Below are 19030 nucleotides of genomic sequence, written 5' to 3'. Positions count from 1 at the left end.
AATCACTCAAGATAATAAAAAAATTATAATAAAAAAATAAAATCAAATATAAAAATTGAAAAATTAAAATGTTGTTATTGAATTTTTAAGAAGTTGATGCAAAAATCTAAGTGAAGATAGAGAAAATAAAGAGTAAAAATTGATCGTGTGTACCAAATTACTGTGATTCTTGGAGCAAATGTTGCATTATTGGGTTGGGAGAGCCGAAAACTTTCAAAAGTTACCTTAGAAGGTGGCGTTTGGTTGTTGGACAACTTCCTACATGCCTCTTGAACAACCTAGCACATGCCAACATGTTTATATATATATATATATATATATAATAAATGTAATTTACATCAATGTCATTAATTACACTAGGAATTTATATTAAAAAAAAGTAAAATAACAAAAAAAAAAAGCTCTCGAGTGAGAGTTTTGTTGATTTTATCTTTAAGGTCATCAAAGTATTACACTACTTTAAAAAATAAAAATACAAAAATGTCCCTAAATAACAGGTATTAGATTATTTTATTTTAGGATTAAATTGGTAATTTTACTATTTAAAATAAAATGAAAATATAAATCTAACACCATATAATTTAAAAAAAAACAATTATATCATGGTGAAAAAACTACCTTACCTTTGATTTATAGTTCAAATTTAATCTATAGTTTAAAGATTTTTTTGTTCAAAGACAATATTGTAATTCCACTGTTCTAATGAATAGAAAATTGAATCTTGGGCTATACTAAAACCTCCTTCACCTTTAGTATTTTTTTTAAAACTAAGTATGAAAGGTAATTTAATTAGAGCATATCTATTTCATTGTTTGCTTTACCTTTATTAGGTTTATTGATTGACTTTCATTATTTATTTATTTATTTTGTTGCTAGGGATTTTAAAAAATATTTATATATTGTTAATGTATTTTTAATAAGACAAAAAACCTTAAATTATTATAAGGTTGAGTCGATATGACTCAATTGACTTAACAATTCTAAAGATAATATGAAGAACTCAAAAAATAATAATTTGACTTAAAAGAGTTGTAAGACTATATATTTTTTTTAAATATTGAGACAACAACATATTAAATCAATCCATATTAACATATAAAATTCGTGACCTAGATTATGAAGTTGTGATAATCCTATAAAAAATAAAAAAATATATTAAAGATCAATTATAAATTAATCTAATATTAAAGAATAAAATTGAAAAAAACCAATTAAAACAAGGACAAATACAAAGACTCAAGTCAATTTAGGTTAACCTGCCAAACTTGAATCATAAGACTAGGATAACTCAATAGGAAAGAAATAAAAATAAATTATGAAATTTAATTTTTAATTAATTTAATATTGAAGGATAAAATCAAAAAAATCAATTAAAAAAGAACAAAAAAAAACCCTGAGTCAACCTTTGATTGAGATCATAAAACTAGAATGACCTCATAAAAAGTAAGATGAGATAAATTATAAAATTAATTCTAAATCAATCCAAATAATAAAGAATAAAATTGGAAAAAAATTAAAAAAAGATCTAAAAAATTCAAGTCAACTACATTAACCTGCAAAAATTATGATACGAGTCATAAAATTGAGATAACTTCATATAAAACAAATCAAAATAAATTATAAATTTTAATTTCTAATAAATCTAATGTTAAAATATAAAATAAAATAAAAAACTAAATTTACAATTAAAAAAAGAAAAGAAAAGAAAAACAGAGTACTGTTCATGAGGAGATGAAAAACGATTTTTCCTCTTCATTTACTTCTTGTTAATAATGATAATAAGGTAGCATTTAATATGGAATTTTAGGTAACATTAAAAAAAAAATTACCCCATTCTTGGATTGCTTATCTCATTCATCTCAATTTATCTTTTATTATATTTATTTTTTCTGATATGATTTAGTTATATTTGTTCACTAAACACTTCTTAAAAAACTTTATTCAGATATAATTCACCTTTAATAATTTTTTTCTTTTAAACTATAATCCTTTTTAATTTAAAATCAGTGCATGATTAATACATATTTTACTTGGAAATCAAAATTGGTGTCATTTTAAAAGAAAATTACTTTTTTTTAAACAAATCAGGGCCCCCCTGCTTTTAATAAAAAACACAACCGCTACCTGTGAGGTTTATTTTTTTAATTAAAAATAACAACATTCTATATTATTGTTTTTAAATTATACAAAGCAAATATTTTAGTATTTTCCATAATTTTATTTTAATTTTTTATATCATTAATTTTATTGAAATAATATATCATATGTAGTATCACTCTAATTAAACTTTTTTTTTTTAATTTAAGAATTATTTCATGAAAAATATCGTCACATGTTATGTAAGTTTTAAAAAATTATAAAGTATTTAATATAAATAAAACTTATATGTTTAAATATTTCTAGTGCAATTCTTATATTCATTTTATATAATAAAAATATAAAAATAAAATTTAACTAAGTACTATATGTAATTATACAATATACTAAAAAAAATAAAATAGTAAAACACCGTAAAAATAACAATTATATATATATATATATATATATATATATATTACCATAATGGATACTGTAGTGGTGAAAAAAATTATAATTTATTAAGTTTTTATACTATGGCAATACTATAGTGGTTACAGGTTTATAATTTTTATTTTTTATTTTTTTCTTTAGACATATTTATTATTTTAACTTAGTCTATTTATCACCATTTTTTGTTCTTATCTTTATATTTTTTTATTTTTTTTAAATTTTTTTCTTAAACATTTTTTAAATTATTATTTTTTATTTTTAACACTTGTAATATTTATCACTCTACACTTGTATATCTACACACCTGAACTCTTATTTATTTTTACTATATTAATGGGGTGGATGACACTATATTTACAGGCTTGTGCATGTTGGTTTTTTTTTGTTTATGAGATAAACAATATGTCATTTGTCCGTTTTGAAAATAAGCTAGGCATGGGGACCTAATTTGCCGAGTGCAAGAGCGCCTAATTATTTTTTGTAATATGTATTTTTTAAAATAATCTTTAATTTACACTTAAATTAATATTTCTTCTTTCTATTTTTTTTAAATTGTTTTAACTTTTAAATTTACAATTATATTTTTCTTAATCGATATAAAAATAAACATATTAACAATACCTACTCATTTATTTTTTATTTTTAAAAAACAATTATATAACCCGGAGCAAGACAAGTCAAATATAAGTGTTCACATCTTTTATTTTTTATATAAATAATTATTAATTTATTTAATTAAATACATTCATAAATTTTTTAATTTATAATTAAGATTTTTTTAGTCCAAAAATATATTGAAAAAATTTATAATTTTTTTATTAAAAAAATTATTAAGCTGTAAAGCATGAGTCAAATATATAATAATAACTAATTATTAAACAGTTTTTTAATCCCATAAGAAAACACCAAATAATATAGCACAGGACAATACAATAATATCGAAGAGTCCCTTGCCATCTAACATTGACAGAGAGGGTGAAAGAGAAGATCAATTAGGAGATTGAAACAAATTTCAATATCTAGAACTATTAATAAGCAGGATCAAGAAAGTGATAACTTAGACAAAGTTTTAATCAATTAGTGTCTTGTTCGTGGTTGAAAGGCCAACAAGTTCTATCATTTCGCACCAAATGTTCCCTTGCCAAAGCTGTCTCAATAACACATGATCAAGTGTAACAAACAACCACAAAATTAGATGACTAATTCTTTCTTATTCAAGCTAGTCAAATTCCAAAAAAGAAAAATCTATCTTATCCAAATTAACTTAGTATAATAATAATAATAATAGTGATAGATACATAAATAAATAGATAGATAGCCCAATAATTCAGTGTAAAGTTGCAATCTCTTTCGATCATTTACATTAAAATCAAGTAGAATCAGACCTTAGAAGAGTATCAATAATAGAAAAAAAATCACCAAAAGATATTGGTTTTTGCTGTGCTTATTATAGAACATAAAGTATTTAAAATAAGAGAATAGACAATTACAAAATTCTTTAAACTAAATATTTTCTTGATCACATCCCCAAACTGTCAGGCATTCCTTAATCAAATCCCTTTATCTAATGAAGGATTCAGGAAGGAAGGGGGCTAGGGCCTCCTTTTTGTTCAAATTGTTCTTAGAATCATTCCTCATTTGTAAGCTTTTACAAAGAAGTTAAATGAATTGACTTTATTTTACAGAATATAGTGTTAAAGAATTAATTTAACTCAATAATTTAAATTGTTAAGTGAGGTTTCAAAATATAATTTATATTATTTTTTAATACAATCTTTCAAGTGAAAACTCTTTGAGCTTGAAATTTACACATGTCCACTTGACTTTATGTTTAATTTTTATCAAATAAATAGAGATGATGAAATTCGAACTCGTAACAGCTTAGTCATCAAGACTCTAATACCATGTCAAAGAACCAATTCAATCTAATAACTTAAACTGTTAAGTAAGGTTTAAAGATATGATATATATTATTCTCTAATATATGGTGCTGTCATTGCTCCACCCACATCCTTTAAAGTTATTTTGTCTAAATTACATACAATATATAATATAGAAGGACCAATTTGAGGAATGTATGATACTTTGAGGACCTAATTAAAAAATCTTAATTTGAGAGCAATTAATTCAAGTGATGGACTCATTCACGCAAGAATTTGGGAAAACAGCTATTCTATCTATGGTAGAGCCGTGGTTATCAAACATGTTTTCATGGGTCAACCTAAAGCTTGTCCAGAGATAAGTTTAATTTCAAACTAGAAAATTTTTCAAAATCAAGGCAACACAACATTGTATTATTTTTTATATTTAAAAAATAACATTATTTTAGTAAAAAACAAATCAATTCTCATCCGGTACTCGTATCTTAGATTGAGTTAGATTCCAGGATTGTTTTTGTAATTATTTGAAGAACATTGCTGACAAAACAGCTAAAAGTTAAAAACAACTTTTGCAGTTAAAAAAGAGTCAAAGTCATATGGCTTAAAAGTGTGTTTTGTAATGAGTTTTTTAAAAATGTATTAATATTAAAAATATATTCAAATATTTTTAATTTTTAATATCATTATTTTAAAATCATAAAAAAATATATACATAACTATTATTACAATACCTTTTAAAGTAAAAAATATATAAATTAAAAAACAGATTACACCACCGGACAAAGGCTCCCGGAGACCAAGACCAAGAAACTGACCACCTACGAATTTCAAACCCTGTTGCTTGGAACACATGCATGGATTGGAAGTTGGACACCTGACAAAGAAGATAAGCTTGAATCCTAGACCTTAAAATATTTATGGTCAAACAGAGCCCATGTGATCGATGATGCTAGCTTGCTTGGGTCCTCTACCCAATGAGCACATGCCACTTCAACTTTCAAAATTCAGCTCACAATGAAATACCTCAGACTCTCCATGGCAAAGAAGCACTGCGAAAATACAACAATACCCAGACAAGAAACAATTGCCATGGCCAACTTATACGATTATATACATGGATGGACCTCTAGACGGAATCCTAAACAAAAACTAAAACCCTCTCTCTCTCATCTTCTAGCCTTTTCAACCTGTTGTTGACAGCCTTTAGATTCTCAGATATGTGGACCCCTCCGTGCATGTGCATTGCTTTTCAATTACAGGCTACAGCTCCCCATCACCCCCCCCTCTCCCTCCCTACTTACTCCTCTTCCATCAATACAACCCGCTTTCTCCCTCTCTCTCCCTCCATGGTTCTTCGAATTGGGTTTTTTTTGCTTCTTCTCTTTGCTTTCTATTTCTTTTCTGTCAAGAAACTATAAGCCCGTGCATTATTTCACTTAGAAAGTTTACTTCTTTGGCTGCAAAAACAGAAAAAGGCACCAACTCTCCTTTCGCTTCTCTCTAAAGATGAAGAGAAAAGGCCGTCAAAATTTGAAGCTCTTTCTGATTTTCCTTGTTGGGTTTTCTTCAATCTTTCGTTATGCAAGCTCTCAAGCAAGCCCGGATGCTGAAGTTATGCTATCTCTCAAAAAAAGTCTCAATGTACCAGATTCACTTGGATGGTCGGACCCGGATCCATGCAACTGGAACCATGTAGTTTGTTCGGATGAAAAACGGGTCACCCGGATCCAAATTGGACGCCAAAATCTTCAAGGTACACTCCCTTCAAATCTTCAAAACCTTACTCAACTTGAACGTTTAGAGCTTCAGTATAACAACATTTCCGGTCCTTTGCCAAGTTTAAACGGGTTAAGTTCATTACAAGTGATCCTCTTAAGTGACAATAAATTCACTTCAGTACCTAGTGACTTCTTCGCCGGTTTGTCCTCACTTCAATCAGTGGAGATTGATAACAACCCGTTTTCCAATTGGGTCATTCCAGAAAGTATACAAAATGCTTCTGGTTTGCAGAATTTTTCTGCAAATTCAGCTAATATATCCGGGTCAATACCGAGTTTTTTTGGCCCAGATGCTTTTCCGGCTCTGACCATTTTGAGGTTAGCTTTTAATGATCTTGAAGGTGAATTGCCTGCAAGTTTTTCAGGGTCACAAGTTCAGTCTTTGTGGCTTAATGGACAGAAACTTAGTGGTAGCATTTATGTTATTCAGAACATGACTTTGTTAAGAGAAGTTTGGTTGCAGTCTAATGGATTTTCGGGTCCTTTACCTGACTTCTCGGGTTTGAAAGACTTAGAGAGCTTGAATTTAAGAGATAATTCATTTACTGGTCCCGTTCCTGAGTCTTTGGTTAATCTTGAGTCTTTAAAGGTTGTGAATTTGTCAAATAATTTGCTTCAAGGTCCAATGCCTGTGTTTAAGAGCTCCGTTTCTGTGGATATGGTTAAGGATTCTAACAGATTCTGTTTGTCAACTCCTGGTCCATGTGATTCGCGAGTGAATACCTTGCTTTCGATAGTGAAATCAATGTATTACCCACACAGGTTGGCAGATGGTTGGAAGGGGAATGATCCATGTGCAGATTGGCTTGGAATAACATGTAATAAGGGGAACATCACTGTTGTTAACTTTGAGAAGATGGGGCTAACAGGCTCGATTTCTCCAGATTTTGCATCACTTAAGTCATTGGAAAGGTTGGTTCTTGCAAATAATAATCTGACAGGTTTGATTCCGCAAGAGATTACTACCTTACCTAGACTTAAGGAACTTGATGTGTCAAACAATCAGCTTTATGGGAAAGTTCCGGCCTTTACGAACAATGTGATGGTTAATACTAATGGTAATCCACATATAGGGAAGGATGTGAATAGTTCTACATCTCCAGGATCCCCATCTGCAAGTCCATCAGCAAATACTGGTTCTGGAAGTGGTGGCAATTCAGAAAAAAGTGGCAAGAAATCTTCCGCTTTCATCGGAGTCATTGTGTTTTCTGTTGTTGGGGGTGTTTTCTTATTGTTCTTGATTGGCTTGGTGGTTTTCTGTCTGTACAAGAAGAAACAAAAGCGGTTTAGCAGAGTACAGAGTCCGAATGAAATGGTGATTCATCCTCGCCACTCGGTGTCTGATAATGAGAGTGTGAAGATTACTGTTGCTGGATCAAGTGTTAGTGTTGGTGCTATTAGTGAAACACATACAATTCCTACAAGTGAACAGGGTGACATTCAAATGGGTGAAGCTGGGAACATGGTCATTTCTATTCAAGTTTTAAGGAATGTTACTAACAATTTCAGTGAAGAAAACATATTGGGACAAGGAGGTTTTGGAGTGGTCTACAAAGGTGAGTTGCATGATGGTACAAAGATTGCTGTGAAGAGGATGGGGTCTGGGGTCATAAGTAGTAAGGGGCTAAATGAATTCAAGTCTGAGATTGCTGTTTTGACTAAGGTTAGGCACCGGCATCTTGTTGCTCTTCTTGGGTACTGCTTGGATGGTAACGAGAAGCTTCTTGTGTATGAGTATATGCCACAAGGGACACTCAGTAGGCATCTCTTCAACTGGGCAGAAGAAGGATTGAAACCAATGGAGTGGACAAGAAGATTGACAATAGCCTTGGATGTAGCAAGAGGTGTCGAGTACCTTCATGGTTTGGCTCATCAAAGCTTTATACACAGGGACTTAAAGCCTTCAAACATTCTTCTCGGGGATGATATGAGGGCTAAGGTTGCAGATTTTGGTCTTGTGCGCCTTGCACCAGAGGGTAAAGGTTCTATTGAAACTAGAATTGCTGGAACTTTTGGATACTTAGCACCAGAATATGCAGGTACCGTTTCCTCTAGTTGCTTTACCCTTCAATTAATGTTTAATTTATTTCAAGTCCAAGATATTTGGGGGTTCATTTAAAACATATAGTTGGACAAGTATTATTATATATTGACTGCTATTTACTCTGAGATTCGTGACAAACTTGGCACAAATGCACCATAATCCTGTTAACTGCCAAAAAAAGATTCATCAATCTGCTGTTGTATTTCTGTTTTGTTATTGATTTGTTTTTTCTGTTGTATCAAGAGTAGCCAAAATATTTCTGTCAAGGAATAGGATTCACCTTACTATATGCAAATTCGTGTCTTATTCACGAGGCATGGCATGGTTCGTTCATATTTTTAAAATCTATCGTTTGTTGTTTCACTTTTATGGCTCCAGTCCTGGGAGGAGTAGCATTTCTTTGATTGTTAGCATATCTCTTAGTCTACAGTGTCTTCTGTCTTCTTCTGCCTGTTGTTTGCCATCGGACTTTTTGAGCTTATGATTTGCTTTTCTGTTTGCTCTCTTAATTCACATTGCTAACTTCAACTTCTTGTTTTTGGGTGATATGTTTGCAGTTACTGGTCGAGTGACAACTAAAGTAGATGTTTTCAGTTTTGGAGTGATATTGATGGAGCTTATAACTGGTAGAAAAGCTCTTGATGATAGCCAGCCTGAAGAGAGCATGCATCTTGTAACGTGGTTCCGCAGAATGCACCTGAACAAGGATACATTCCGGAAGGCCATCGATCCCACAATTGATCTCAATGAGGAAACACTTGCCAGCATCAGCACCGTAGCAGAGTTGGCAGGTCACTGCTGTGCTAGGGAACCATATCAAAGGCCAGACATGGGTCATGCTGTGAATGTTCTCTCTTCTCTGGTGGAGCTCTGGAAACCAACCGACCAAAGTTCTGAAGACATATATGGTATTGACCTTGAAATGTCCTTGCCACAGGCACTTAAGAAGTGGCAAGCTTATGAAGGTAGAAGCAACATGGAATCTTCTTCTTCTTCACTCCTTCCCAGCTTAGACAATACTCAAACCAGCATACCTGCGCGCCCATATGGGTTTGCTGAGTCATTTACATCAGCTGATGGAAGATGAGTGTGGTAGTTGTAAATGGTGGAGGTGGTGGTGGTTTTCTATGTTCATTCTATTTGCGGCTCTGCTGTTTTCTCTGTAAACTTGTCTGGCTCCTAACTCATTCATGTTCTAGTCTCATCCTTTTGGCTCATATTTTTCTTGGAAATGTAGTTTGGATGTTGGTCACTTGTATTAGAGGTTTTGAAAATGAAATGGATAAGGTGTTCTAGAAGATATTTGTCTTCGGTTTCAGATCTCTGCAAAATTTCCTGCTTCTTGATGTATAGCAAAGCCAGTAAGCCACGAGTCCATTTTTCTTTCCAACCAATTTTGGTGTGCAAATCCTTACACGATCAAATTCACTAGAAAAAAAGAAAAGAAAAGGGTGCTGTCATCAGTAACAGAATCGAAGAAGCATGCATCTGATGGCAACCAGACAATTATCACACGGAATGTCTAGATGTCTTTAGATTAGGGGTTTTTTCTTACCAAAATAAGATGATAGGATAGAAAATAGAAATTAAGAAAATGGGTTATCGGAGACATATTGAAATTTTATTTTGACGTACACAGTATTGTTAAATTTTTTTTGATAAAATGATTTTAACTATATATTGAAAAACCATAAAAAAAATATAATTAGTTAGATTTTATTTGAGGTTAATTAGGATCTTATTTAATGATTTTTTAAGATGTAATTAGTATTACGTAGTCGTTTTTAATAATATCAAGTGTGTTGAAAACAAATCTCTAATATGTCTTCTTTAACTCATTTTATCTTTTCCTTTTTTATTTTTTTTTATCGCATCAACTAATCTCCTCTTGTTTTTTTGGTCATCAGATCCTAAATCTCAACTTTTAGCTACTCAATCCTTGAAAAATTTTAGATTGATTTTTATTTAGATAATCAATTTGCATAAAACATTTTACTGTGAATAGTCAATTATGTACAGAATTATTCAAGTTATATTATTTTCCAAGTAGCTTTCAAACTTATATCATATTTTCAAAACCATAGTTTTAAAACCCGGCCGACCCGGGGCTGGAATCGGTCCGGGTTAATGAAAAAATAAGGTAAGTCATGACCCGGTGTAACCCGGACGACCCGGCAAGGTTGACCCGGAAACCCGGACGACCCGGTCTCCTCTTGTTTTTTTGGTCATCAGATTCTAAATCTCAACTTTTAGCTACTCAATCCTTGAAAAATTTTAGATTGATTTTTATTAAGATAATCAATTTGCATAAAACATTTTACTGTGAATAGTCAATTATGTACAGAATTATTCAAGTTATATTATTTTCCAAGTAGCTTTCAAACTTATATCATATTTTCAAAAACTTTATCAAACTGTCATTTTTTTCTCTTTCAAAAAAGTTCTAAGATTAGCTGGGTAGCATTGTTTTTGCTTTTGTCAGCTTCATCCTAGCCACACGCCTTGGTCTTTCTTTTAATCCCCATTTTATTTCATGGACATCAGAATCTCCTTTCTCACAAAGTTCCATGCCCCAGTTCCAATCGATTACTGGTTGGGGTGATGATGGCTTTATTTTTTTTGGAAAAGGCAAAATCATGAGGTGTTGAGACTGCGATGAGATTACTCTCATTGTAATAAAGAAGGAATGAAAAAGAAGGAAAAGTTTCATGAAATTAGACGGCAGGATAGAGATGATGCCTTTCCCAAGAAAAGATGCCGTGTGAAGGCTTACTCCATGGAAACTGCAACTTGCAACTTTTATTCTCCTGTCCTGATTGATCTTCGCTGCGTGCATACATATGGTAAGATATAATACGGTTTTTATCCCTTTTAATAGCTTAATTTCTCCCTGATTTTCTTTTGTGAAATTTTTTATCATGTCTAATCATATATCAATATTTGCATCTTGTATTAGGCACGAAATCAATGCAATTTTGTTCTGAACTTAAAAGTAAAATTAAAAGATTATAATATACATATTAATTCTTATCTCAAATAAAAAAAACAAAGATCATTAAGACAAAGATAACATATTTTTATATTCTTCTTATATTAAAAGAATAAAATTTTATTTTAAAATCATTTTAAATATTATCTTAATTCCATTATTTTGTATTTATTTCTTCTAGTCCTAGGCTCTATTTATTTCCATGAGTATTGTATGATATTATCTGTCAAAAAATCATTTCAAGTTAATAATTTAAGTTATTAGATGATGTTTCAAAATGTAATTTATATTATTTTTTAATATCTCTCTTTAAATGAAAGTTTCTTGGATTTGAAACTTGCACAAATATATATTATTTTATATTTAATTTTTGTCAAATAAATAAAAATGATAAGATTTAAATTCATAACCGTTTTATTATTAAGATTCTGATATTAAATCAAAAAAACTATCTAAACCTAATAATTTTAATTATAAAGTAAAATTTCAAAATATAATTTATATTATTTTTTAATATCGTCTATATTTTACTTTGGCCAAATATTTTAAAGCATTTGTTTAATCGATACACACCACATTTTTACATCAATCTTATTAGAAATTTTTTCTTGAAAGCTTATAAAAAAAAACTTTAATTTATAATTTTTGCAACCTCTAATTTAAATTACAACTATAAAAACTACCAAACACACGCTTAAAACCTATTAATTGAAACACAATCAAAAGGTCTCCCGTCCATGAAAACATAAAAGCATGGTAAAGGGTGGAGACTTGTGTCTTTGATTAAAGGGGAAGCATATGCAAGAGTTGTGCTGTAGTTGTCTGCTCTGGCATGGGGTTCGCGTTCCATCTATCAATTTCCCAAGGTATATTGGGTTGTTTTCATTCTTTATGCATCAAATCTCCAAGTGTGCATTTACCTATCAACATATGCTAATTTCTTTTTTGTCAAACCAAAAAAATAAAATAAAATTGAGCTGGGTACTTGATGAAAGGCCAGGTTCCTCTTATATATCAACATCTAGACGTGCATCTTTGAAACAATTAATGGGATTTCTATCTTCATTTAGTACAAAAAATAAAAAATAAAAAATAAATCAAAACTTTTTGCAAGATTTGCATTGAAAATAAAATTTGTTAGTAATAATAAAATTATAGTTATTAAACTTAAATAATATATTGATTCAAGCAAGGTTTGAGTTACGAGTTGAATAAGTCAAATAAAAAATTAAAAAACTTAAAATAATATCATTTTTTTTTACAATTCAATAGATCTTGAGCACATTACAATGGATTAACCATATTAAATAATTGGTTGCTAAGGAATTTTTAAGATTTTATTTTTTTAATACAATAAAATTACTAATTTACTTTTGAAATAAAAAATAATTTAGACTTGTATTTTTGGGATTTAATATTAGGTTTTACATTATAAGTAGATTAGTAAAGGAGTAAATTGATGTTTTGCATTAATTAAACATTATTAAAATTTTAAATTCATTAAACATGTCTATGTATGTACGGGTGCATGCAAAGGTTCCGCCATGGTTTTGACTGTGAATACGATATCCTCCTGTAATGAAAAATTATCTTCCATTGTGTTATTAGATTTCTTGTGGAGTTGTCTTTTTATATCAACAATATATATTTTTCTTATCAAACTTAATTTTTATTTTTTTGATTATTATTTTGTGTTTTTAATTCTTTTTTATAATTGAATGTTATTTTTTTAATTTTATCTTCTAACATTTAATTTTTTAAGATTTGGGTTTCAAGATTTTTCTATATTTGATACTTCTAATCAAATGATCAAGGTCACAAGTTTTATAAGCTAACATGAGTTTTTTTTTTTTTATAGACATATTTTTCTTTTTAATCTCATCATTTGACGTATATTTTTTTTTATATATAAAAATAAGGTTATCTCAATTTCATAACATAACTCGTGAGTTTGGCGGGTTAACCTAAGTAGGTTCATTCCTTTTATTTTTACTTTTTTTTCTTTAAGATCTTTTTGTGTTATTTTTTTAATTTATCATTCAATATTTTATTTGTCGAGAATTGATTTTTGTGGTTTTTTCATACTTGATGCTTCCAATTAAATGGCCTGGGGCATGAGTTTTATATGCTAACAAGAGTTGGCATCAATAGTTTTTTGGCTCATTTTTTTTCCTATTTCATAATTTGATATTAGTGTTTTTTTTTTTAAAAATAGATTTTATGATTTTCTATATTTTTCTAATGTCAAGTTACCCTGATATTATAATTTGACCTGTAAGTTTGACGGGTTGACTCGAGTAAGTTCATGTCTTTTTTTAGCTTTTAAAATAAATTTTATGATTTTCTATGTTTTTTTAATGTCAGGTTATCCTGATATTATAATTTGACCTGTAATTTTGATGGGTTGATTCGAGTAAGTTCATGTCTTTTTTTAGCTTATAATTGTAATTTTTTCATCTTTTTGCATATTAGATTTTTCTTTCAATTTTATCATTTTTTGATTAGAATTGAGTTGAAATTTTTTTTTTAATTTGTTGCTTTTAGTCAAATGAGTTAGTTCATGGATTTAATGAGTTTATATGAATTAAGATTTTTTTTTTTTTTTTATTTAACAATTTTTTGTCTTTCTTTTATAGATTCTTGCATCAGCTTAACATCACTTTTTTCTTTCAAAGTTTTGTTTATCCAACCCACCACCCACGGTGAAGTGAAGGTCACGTATCCAAGTATGTATTATATATCATGCTATCTATTTTATGGTGCAATTTTTTTTTCTTCTCAATTATAAGGAAAGGATTCGAACTAAAGTCACCCGGATAACTAACCCAATCCCGCACCAACGGATCAACTCCAAAACTCAAATGGAGCTACATGGCTAAGGTGCTTGGACCCTAGTGATCCAAACTCTTCTTCTTCGTGTCTTTTTTTTTTTTGTTTTTTTTTTTTGCCTAGAGTAGTCTACTACTTATTTTTTCCAGACCCATTGAACCAGCCCAGCTACACTCTCATTTCGGGCTCAAAAAACTGGTAACTGGCAAGATTTTCTAAACTTCAAATGGGCACACCCATAAACCATTCCTTTATGAGTTAATTATAAATTAATCCCTATAATTTATTAAACCAATCAATTAATCTCTATCGCATAGTATAAAAAATAATTCAATAGTCCTTATTCGACTAGCATTAATCATCCTCAACTTGGTAGTATTTCTTTCCAAAAAAAAAAAAGTCTCCTATCTCAGCAAATCCTACCTTCTTATCTTGTTCTCTTTTCATTTTTCTATTCCTCAAATAAATAAAAAATTATATAGTGGGAAAAGAGGAGTGAAATCTACAAGGGAAATAAGTTATACATGAGTTCAAGAAATAGAGATCAAATATATAGTTTTTAAAACATGAGGACTATATACTACAAGGAGCAATTAAACTTAACTATTCCTTTGTTTTTAGTATTTGTCACATTTGTTATCTCCATTGGATGCTAATGATGATTAATTTGAGGGTTATTAGATTAATTCAGATTAATTATTTTATTTTATATATATTTTTAAAAAATCTTCAAATAGAGTTTTACTTTAAGGGAACCAAAACCACCTTGTTGAATTAACCAAGTTTACTCTAGTAAATATTTTATCTAATTAATTCAATTAAAAATTCAAATCAAATTAAACTTCAAATCCTGAGTTTTTCAGCACCAAGCTAGATTTAACAAATATAACATTTGTGACGCAGGCGGTCTCCGTTGCAGCCGGTAAGGACTGCTCCAACTCGAGAAGCCCTATTTTCATATATAAAAAGAAAGAAACCAAGTCGCTCCACCTGCTACTACTTTGACTCGGACCCAGTCAGCCAATGCCAGCAATTGACCCTTGGTTGGCCGTCTAACCTTACTCCGAACAACAATTTTAACGCTTTTACACACTGTTTTCAATTGTTCAACAGTCAACATTCCAAGTTCCAATTCATCAAACCACACCTTCCACACTTTCGTGATTGCTTTTTGAAGTCAGTCTTCTTCTCTGTCCACCTCTTCCTGGGCTTGACTTTGACCACCGGAAAGCCATACCAACATATAAATACATCACCCCATCACTAAGAGTTTCATATAATCTCTAGCCCAAGAACCTAAGTTCAAAAAATACATAACCTCATCTCAGCACCATCGTACTTGGCAGCTCATCATAAGAGAGAATAGACAATGATTGTTTCTTGGAGATTAAGGAGAAAGTCCAAGAAAAACAAGAATCCAAGCCAAGAAATCAATTCGGACATGGAAATCATGATTCCTAGACACTTCTGTTGCCCGATTTCTCTTGACTTGATGAAAGATCCGGTCACATTATCGACAGGAATCACATACGATAGAGAAAGTATCGAAAAATGGATCGAAGATGGCAACATAACATGTCCGGTTACAAACCAGGTGTTAGAAAGCTTTGATCAGATTCCGAATCATTCCCTGCGCAAGATGATTCAAGATTGGGGTGTTGAGAATCGTTCTTACGGGTTTGAAAGGATCCCTACGCCTCGTGTCCCTGTGAAACCGTACGAGGTTTCGGAGATTTGTAGGAGGGTTAATGTTGCAACTCAACGAGGGGAGCAAAAGAAGTGTCAAGAGCTCGTTAGGAAGATCAAGAATTGGGGTAAAGAGAGTGAGCGCAACAAGAGATGCGTTGTGGAGAATGGGGCTGGTTGTGTTTTATCGGCTTGCTTCGAGTCCTTTGCAAGCGTTGCAATGGAGAAGGATGAGGATTTGTTGGGAGAGATTTTATCAGTTTTGGTATGGATGTTCCCACTTGGTGAAGAAGGCCAAAGGAGGCTTGGATCCATCAAGTCTTTGAATTGTTTGGTATGGTTCTTGAAGAGGGGAGATCTTTCAGCCAGGCAAAATGCAGCTTTGGTGCTTAAAAATCTTCTTGCTCTAGATCAAAGGCATGCAAATGCCCTGGTGAAGATTGAAGGAGTGGTTGAAGCTTTGGTTAAGTTAATCAAGGCGCCTATTTGCCCAACAGCCACCAAAGCTTCATTGATGGCAATTTTCTACATGACTTCATCATCAAGTCTCAATGAGACGATGATACCAACATTTGTGGAAATGGGTTTGGTTTCATTGATCATAGAGATTCTAGTTGATGGAGATAAAAGCATATGCGAGAAGGCACTAGGTGTTTTGGACCATATTTGTGATTGCAAAGAAGGGAGAGAAAAGGCCTATGAGAACGCTCTCATTGTAGCTGTTTTGATCAAGAAAATCTTGAATGTATCAGATTTGGCGTCAGAATTGTCAGTTTCCATTCTCTGGAAGCTTTTCAAGAATTACGGAGAGAGATCAGAGGATGGAGATGATGATGCAGAAGGAGGTGTTGTAGTTGAAGCACTACAAGTGGGTGCTTTCCAGAAGTTGCTGGTCTTATTGCAGGTGGGCTGTGGTTACAGCACAAAGGAGAAGCTTAAAGAGTTGCTAAAATTGCTGAATCTTTGTAGAGTTAAGTTAGATTGTTTCGATTCTTCAGCAGATTTCAAGTATGTCAAAAGGCCATACTGATTTTGTGTTTCTCAATCAGTTTAGGAAAGAACTTTAAACAGATTCATAGAAGATTACCAACAAATTCAATTGTACATGCTCTATTCAATATATAATTATAATATTGAGATTTATTGATACAACTTACGCTATACTCTATTCTTGTGTTCATTTGTACGTTGTTACCGTATGAACGTAAACTTCTCATGTCCAGGAGTCATGCTAATTTTCTCCATCTTCCAATCTTAACAATCGTATTTTAGGCTATTATTATTATAGAACATCTAAATAAAAAGACAAAAACATTTTAATTAAAGAAATGAAGATATATACATAAGGTAATTGAATTTTTATCATTTCAAAACAGAAAAAAAATGAGACATGTTCTATTTTTTATTTATTTCGTGATACAAATCAAATACTATCTAATAAAATCATAAAAAAATAATTATGCTATTATCCTCATATGATAATCAAAATATCTTAAATATTTTAATAAGCAAACCTCAGATTTATGAAAATCAAACCCTAGTAGGTATTTTCTTTCTTTCTTTCTTTCTTTAATCTAAATCATGATGAAATATGTAGTAGTTTATATATTAGTCAAACTAATAATTTTACTATGAACTTTAAAGTAAGATCTCTAGCTGTCTAGCATGTTAGTCATATTCGGCAGGCTGGCTGGAGTAGGTTAGGGCTTGAGGTACCAATCTTATTCCTCGTTGTTTTTTTGTGGAGTAGAGATCGGCGTCGTAATCTGTAGATGCCCCTGTCGAATAGCAGGTAGGCCGGTGGCCATTGCCAAGGGTTTTTTTTGTTTTTTTTTCACTTACAATAGTGACAAAGGCGATGGCATAGTTATAGAGTGAATTGTAACTTAGTCCCTGTAGTTTAAGAATCTAATTAATTAGTCTTAGTTTCAAAAACTTCATATTGCATCCTTGTATTTTTTTTTTTTAAATCCATTCGTTACTGATTTTTTTTAGCCTATTGGTGGGAAATATCAGGAATACTGCAAATTTAAAACCTACTTGGGATGTTTATTGGACATCAGAATGAACAATTCTCAATCCCTGGGATGTTTATTTTTCATAAAAGTTGGACATCAGAATGAACAATTCTCAATCAGTAAGAATATGGTTATCTAAACGCATATGATGACTAGCAGGATGTACATGAGTACTGCGAAGCTATATATGGAAAATATTTGCTCTTGTTGCAAGCAAGATGTGCACGATGACCCTGCATTCGATGCATTCAATTTTTTTTTAATCAAAATGCACCAAAGCATAAAATATTTTAACAAAAAGACTTTTGAGATCCTAAAGATATCTAAATAAATGCAAAAGTATCCTATAAGATTAACAGAACACAATAAAAGTTACATGAATCATTAGTGGTGAAAAAGGTTGATCAATAGCCAAAGAATAGCAAAGCGACAGAAAGTTCTTTACTAGAAAATAATAGTGTCCAGGAAGTGATTAATGAGTAATTAGTACCGTTATTTACTAGAAAATAATAGTGTGATAAGTTAAACATGTTAATATGAGTTGATTTATTTTATTTTATTATTATTTAAATAAAATAATATTATTTTAAAGTTTTTTAAAGTTAAATTTGATTTTGAGCACATTGATGAAGTTGAAATTCTTAAAAAAAAATCTGCTCAAACTAGTAACTAGTAACTGAGTATAAAATCAACCTCCCGAGTCAGGATCAGGTTTTATAACTATTTTTTTATGTTTTATAATCAAAATTATCCTCACATTAATTTCTATATATTAAAACTAAATCCATTATTCTAATGAAATAAAAAATAAATTATCTATATTAAAATATTGAAAATCCATGATAATTTGAAATTCCATGATAAAATATTATATGTGTAATCTATTAGTATTGTAAACTAACGTTGGATGAATCTTTTATCTAAGTTAGCTAATTTGAAATTCCAATAATATGGATTTTTTTTTATGGATGTCTGGTTGAAGTTTTGAAAAAACAAAATATAGATAAAGATGAGCGTATGGTTGTTTACCTCAACATTACAAAATATTAAAGAATCCTAATCATGCAGTACCTATGTATAAAAGAATTACCCTAGAGATGAAATTCCTAATCATGCATTACCTATGTATAAAAGAATTACCCTCAAATAAAAATGAAATCATTCATTTGACTAGCTGAGTAATGGGTATTACATTATCAGTAATATTTTATATAAATCCACTTCAACTCTACTTTTAATGAAGATAAGTTATTTGACCATTTCTTTTAATAAAGACA

The 19030-nt window shown here is 30.6% G+C and overlaps 2 protein-coding genes across 2 annotated transcripts; both read left to right on the top strand.

Annotated features, from left to right (window-relative positions):
- Positions 1-5422: 5422 nt before the first annotated feature.
- On the top strand, positions 5423-9549 carry LOC105139237 (probable receptor protein kinase TMK1). Its single transcript, XM_011045610.1, has 2 exons — positions 5423-8226; positions 8789-9549. The coding sequence occupies exons 1-2, from the start codon at positions 5916-5918 to the stop codon at positions 9316-9318; spliced, it is 2841 nt and encodes a 946-aa protein (XP_011043912.1). The 5' UTR covers positions 5423-5915; the 3' UTR covers positions 9319-9549.
- A 1138-nt stretch (positions 9550-10687) lies between these two features.
- On the top strand, positions 10688-16840 carry LOC105139236 (U-box domain-containing protein 21). The gene is made up of 2 exons (XM_011045609.1): positions 10688-11074; positions 14953-16840. The coding sequence occupies exon 2, from the start codon at positions 15419-15421 to the stop codon at positions 16763-16765; it is 1347 nt and encodes a 448-aa protein (XP_011043911.1). The 5' UTR covers positions 10688-11074; positions 14953-15418; the 3' UTR covers positions 16766-16840.
- Positions 16841-19030: the final 2190 nt, after the last annotated feature.

Source organism: Populus euphratica, unplaced genomic scaffold (assembly GCF_000495115.2).
Source record: "Populus euphratica unplaced genomic scaffold, PopEup_1.0 scaffold89.1, whole genome shotgun sequence".
NCBI lineage: Eukaryota > Viridiplantae > Streptophyta > Magnoliopsida > Malpighiales > Salicaceae > Populus > Populus euphratica.
Note: the sequence above shows the minus strand (reverse complement) of the source record. Positions and strands in the feature narration are given on the sequence as shown.

Coding starts and splice junctions, on each gene's coding strand:
- LOC105139237 (XM_011045610.1), top strand. CDS start 5,916: ATGAAGAGAAAAGGCCGTCAAAATTTGAAGCTCTTTCTGATTTTCCTT. Junction 8,227..8,788: donor CTTAGCACCAGAATATGCAG/GTACCGTTTCCT, acceptor ATATGTTTGCAG/TTACTGGTCGAGTGACAACT.
- LOC105139236 (XM_011045609.1), top strand. CDS start 15,419: ATGATTGTTTCTTGGAGATTAAGGAGAAAGTCCAAGAAAAACAAGAAT.